The 5,029-nt window shown below is 55.3% G+C and overlaps 1 protein-coding gene across 1 annotated transcript; it reads right to left on the bottom strand.

The window, feature by feature from the left end:
• Positions 1–2,689: 2,689 nt before the first annotated feature.
• Positions 2,690–4,178, bottom strand: Nppb (natriuretic peptide B). Its single transcript, XM_019208022.2, has 3 exons — positions 3,675–4,178; positions 3,270–3,474; positions 2,690–2,886 (listed from the first exon to the last, which is right to left on the bottom strand). Exons 1-3 carry the CDS (start codon positions 3,804–3,806, stop codon positions 2,870–2,872), a joined length of 354 nt encoding a protein of 117 aa, XP_019063567.1. The 5' UTR covers positions 3,807–4,178; the 3' UTR covers positions 2,690–2,869.
• Positions 4,179–5,029: the final 851 nt, after the last annotated feature.

Here is a 5,029-nt window from a genome sequence, read left to right as displayed (position 1 = left end):
AAAAAAAAAAAAAATCTAGAAGTCTTTTGGGCTGGGGATTTAGCTCAGTGGCACTGTGCCTGACTCACAAGTGCAAGGTCCTGAGCTCGACCCCTGGCACCAAAACAAAGCAAAAACAACAACAACAATAACAAATAAACAAAGACAGCTGGGCATGGTGGTGCATGCCTATAATTCCAGCACTCAGGAGGCTAAGGCAGGCGGATCATTGTGAGTTCGAGACCAGCCTGGGCTACATAGTGAGTTCCAGGTCAGTCTTGACTACCTAGTGAGACCCTGTCTCAAAAAAAAAAAAAAACAAAAAACAAAGCCCAAGGCAAAATTCACCTGCTAAGGAGCCATGGAGCCAAGCGTGGTGGCACAGCCTATAATCCAGGGGGCTCATCTCGAGTTCGAGGCCAGCCTGGTGGTTGAGGTGTTCCCACTTAAGGCTCCCATCAGCTGCAGTGAAGATGGTGGCTGGAGCTTCGGTCACCCCAAGGCCAGCCCAGGGACGGATCTGCCTTCAAGCTTACCCCTGTGGCTGACATGGAACTCAGGTCCTTCTGACTGCTGCTGCCAGATATTGTGGGAGCTGCTCCTAGCTGGCACCAAGTCCCAGTACTTCCCACCTGACCAGGGGAGCCTGCAGCCCTTCAGATGCCAGAGCCTGGGCTGTGGGAAGGGAGGAAGGCTGGCACACCCACACAGCATTGGAGACAGAAGGGCAGGAGAAAGCGGTGAGGCAGACAGGGAGTTCAGTTTTAGAAATGTTCCATGCCTTGTGGGGTGGTACATGCCTCTAATCTCAGTTTTTAGGAGGCTGAGGCAGGAGGATCCCCAAGAGTTGGAAGCCAGCCTGTGCTACACAGTGAGTTCAAGGCCAGCCTGAACTACATAGAGAATCTCTGCCTCAAAAGCCAAAACAACAACAACAACAACAACAAGAACAACAACAACAACAACAAAAAGATAGGATCAGTGGATGAAAACTCCCAGACAGAGAGGGCCAGGTGACCAAGCTCCTGGCTGTTTTAGCTTGGGCCCTAAAGGAAGAGGAGCCTTTGTACCAACAACAACAACAACAACAACAACAACAACAACAACAAAAAGATAGGATCAGTGGATGAAAACTCACAGACAGAGAGGGCCAGGTGACCAAGCTCCTGGCTGTTTTAGCTTGGGCCCTAAAGGAAGAGGAGCCTTTGTTTCCTTGCCCGGAGATCAGCTCAGAGATTAGAACTGCTGCAGGGGGGCGCTCAGCATTCCTGGAGAGGCAGGTGCAGAGCTGCTGGCCTGTGATGCTGCATTCGAGCCCTGTGCTGTCCGGATCCCCCTAACACTGCTCTCAGCCTGGCCAGGCCACCTTGGCCCCGACAAGCAGCTGGCCAGTTCTGAGCTGAGAACCAAGCCTCCACAGCCGTTTTCACAGAGGCGGCTGCCTGGAAAGACCAGGGCGACACAGGACACAGGACACCAGGCAGCTGCACTGGAAGCCAGGGAGTAGGGCCAGGGCCCCCCCTGGGGGCGTCTGTGGGTGGGGACGGCCCCTTAGGAACTTGGCCCCTGGAAGTCAGGTGTGGGACCCCACAGAGCGTCCTGGCCGTCTTTCCTGGACCTTCAGAAGGCAGTGCACATCCAAGTTCTACCAGCTGACTTTGTGCGTGAGCAGGGCTGAGCTGGGGGGTTCACTGGATTCACTGCGGGGTGGGGGCATGCTGTCCCCATTGCCTGAATGTGGGGCCCTAAAGTTTTTTTTCTTACTGAGCTGGAGCTCACACTCAGGGCCTTGTGCATGCTCTACAAGCCCTCTACCACTGAGCTACACCCTGGTCTTGGCCCCAAATGTGGAACCCAGTGACTCTTGGGAGAACACAGCCCACTCTCCCCTCAGCATGCCTGAATCACTGGCTTGGAAAAGGCTGGGTGGAGTCACAGGAACTCTCTGGGCCTTGGCCACCCCAACCAGAAGCTGAGAGGTAACGAGAGTCTCCCACCAGGTCCCTGTAACCTTGTGGGTTGGGGGTTTGAAAGCTCCTTTCAGGGTGACATCAGGAATTGCAGGTTTTGTTTTTTGTGGGTCGGTTGGTGGGTTGGGTTTTTTTAGACAAGGCCTTCCAGTACAGTCCAGGTTGGCCTTCAACTCACTATGTAGCCCAGGCAGGCTTCAAACTTTCGGGGCTCCTCCTGCTCAGGGATTGCAGGTGTGCGCCACCCAGCTTGGGCACAGGAACTGCAGGTTTCAAGTGGGACAGAGGGCTCACCTGCACCAGGGGTACAAGGGAGCCAAGGGAGAGTTCACTGGCTGACATTTTAGGCTCTGCAAACAGTAACCTCGGGGAGATTGCTCTAATGGTGGTGGCAGGGGAAGGGAAGTTTGGCAGGATTAACACAGTGGCACACACCCTCCAGGTTCTAGTCCCAGGAAGGAAAAAAGTGCCCACTTTGGGAAGTAATTTCTGTGCCCGAGTGCCGAGGTGTGACAGACACCAGGGCATCAAAACCTCCAAAGGAAAGGAGCCCCAGACACCCAACTGGGCCAGGCCTTGAGGCCACACCTCACCCCACCATTAAGGCACCTTTGGGACCTTCAAAAAAACACAAGGTTTTGCGATCTGTGTTTCACTTTTGTTTTGTTTTGTTTTTTTTCCTCAAGATGAAGGATTGTTTTGATTGCACAGAGACAAATCTACTTCCAAAGAGAGTGCTGTATTGTTGATTTTATTTCATTGTGGAAAGTATTTGCTCACAGGTGAGAAGCTATTTTGTAGAAAAGAATCAAGTATATAAAATCACAATAAGTTAATAAATAGAAGTCAAAGAAGACCATGAGGCTGGGTACAGAGCCCTTGAGGAATCAGAAGTAGATGCCCATGGCCAAGGTTTCCTCCTAAGGCCGCCTCTGCACTGTGGGGAGAAGAGATAGGGTGATGATGGCCTTAGCGGAGAAACTGAGGCAGGACCTGAGCTTCCCTGCACCCTAACACACTCCCTTCCCCACCCAGAGTCCTCAGCTGGTCTTTACATTTGAGGCTCTTGGAATATCCCATCTCTCAGGGACACCGCGCGGTTACCCTGAGGACCCTGCCCTGGCAGCCTGCGGGGAGCCAGGAGGAACAGTACTTAGGGCTGTCCCTGCTCCACCCTTCCAAGTGTCTGCCCCTTTGTGTCAAGGCAGGGCATGGAGGGAAGGCCCGAGAGGACTCTGGTCCTGGAAGGAACGATGCCCACTCCCTGAGGTGACTCTGTTGGGGGCAGGTGGACAGGCGGGGCGATGGGGGGGCTTTTACCTCTGCAGTCCACGTCACTGACAGAACCAATCCGGTCGATCCTTTTCCCAAAGCAACCTGAGCCTCGCATCACCCTGGGTGTCTGGAGGCCCCTAAAAGCCCGGAGGCTGCTCTTGGCGGTGTCTCCGTCCTGTAGGAGCTGGCCTGGGATCTTCTGCTCTGCTTGTGTCTCTGAGACCTTGTCCCCAGGAGGATGCAGCAGCTCCTGAGCGGGGTGCAGAAGCCCTGGGCTCAACCACCCTTGCTGGTACTCAGAAGGGGTCCAAATCTTGCTGCTTTCTAATTAGGCTGTCGTGACTTCCCAAGGCGATGGGGGTCCTCCCGGGATGGGAAGCAGGAACCCTGTAACTGCCCCTGCCCAAGCCCTCCCGCAGGCCGGGTTCACGCAGTCCCTGCAGTGCTCACCTGTGTCCCCAGTTGATCCGAAGCCTGGTCCTGGTCGGGCCCAACAAGGGGGTGAGATAGACCTCCCGCCAGTAACAAGTGCAGGAAAAACAGGAGCAGAATTGTCCAGGGCAGGGCTGTCTGGGGACCCATAATGCAGGGAGGACGGGCTGGGGCTGAAGCTGTCCGGTCTGTAAGCTCCTGCTGTTCCGGCTTCTCACTGCCCACTGCTCTCCTGGTTCCTCTGCGACTCGGCCTTTTATCTTGGGCCGTCTTCCGCCTGCCCTTCCCCTCGGTGGGGGTTTATCTCTGATTTATCAGCCACATTCCTGCCCGCTGAGCTCAAGGCCTGAGAATGCACTGCTTCACTGCCGCCCGCCTAGAGGAATCCTCATAGGGGCGGCAGAATATTCACGGGGATGGCAGCTGGGGAGAGCAGACCTTGTATAGAAATGGGTCAGGCCGGGGATGGAGGTTGTCGGGGACACCAACACATCCCTGTCTCTGGCCTTGTCTTTTCCTTAAGAAAAAAACAAGAACCAAAAAACCCAAAGATCCTAACGCGGCACTTTCCCTTTCCCGCCCCGTTCTGAGCACTGCTGGAAATATCAAGGCCAACTCCAGGGGAGGGGTTGTGTGTGCGCGCACGGGCTGTCTCGGCGCAGCAGCCCCAGCCAACACCCGCAGAGCGCATCTTGCTCCCTGCGAAAGCCCCCGTCCCCGTGCACCCCAAAGGACCGCGCGCACCCGGACTGCTGTCCGTGGTGCTGATCCCCCCAAGCGAACCTGCGCAAGGTCTGCGCCCCCAGGAGCTCTCCAGGCCAGAAGAATCTGCCTGGGCCAGGGTGCGAGACACCTCTGAGACTCCCCTCCCAATCTCACACGCCCCAACCCCATGAGTCTTTTGACACTGGGACGCTCATTCTCCAATATCAACTGATTAAAGCCTGGGTATGACAAGGAACTTCTGGAATGCCAGCCTCCCTTCCACTCCTTAAAGGGTAGCACTGATCGGTCTGGAATTTTGAGAGCATGGTCCGGGGTGGAAGTCATGCAGGAATGTTTTCTATGGCATCTTCTGCAGGTGCCATCATCCTCTGCTCCCCACTAAGCTGACGAACGAGGGGAAAGGGGGGGCTGACTAGAGAGGAGGTGGTTGTCGATTTGGTGGGACACGGGGGGGGGAATAAGAAGTGGTCACCCGTGGAGCACTTCCTCCCAGCTAATGGCCCGAGCCTTCTGCCTGTGATTAGCAATGGGACGTGGTCCAAGTCTGGGAGAAAGGGTCCAAGTAGCTTAAATGCAGCCTCAAAGTGTGTGTGACTGATATCACCACCCCTTCAGAGAACTTGTGTGGGCAAGCGACAGGGGAAGGG

Source organism: Fukomys damarensis, unplaced genomic scaffold (assembly GCF_012274545.1).
Source record: "Fukomys damarensis isolate Sample0158 unplaced genomic scaffold, DMR_v1.0_HiC HiC_scaffold_23, whole genome shotgun sequence".
In the NCBI taxonomy this organism is placed as follows: domain Eukaryota; kingdom Metazoa; phylum Chordata; class Mammalia; order Rodentia; family Bathyergidae; genus Fukomys; species Fukomys damarensis.
This window is presented reverse-complemented; position numbering and strand designations above follow the sequence as displayed.

Coding starts and splice junctions, on each gene's coding strand:
- Nppb (XM_019208022.2), bottom strand. CDS start 3,806: ATGGGTCCCCAGACAGCCCTGCCCTGGACAATTCTGCTCCTGTTTTTC. Junction 3,475..3,674: donor CGGATCAACTGGGGACACAG/GTGAGCACTGCA, acceptor CACCCCGCTCAG/GAGCTGCTGCATCCTCCTGG.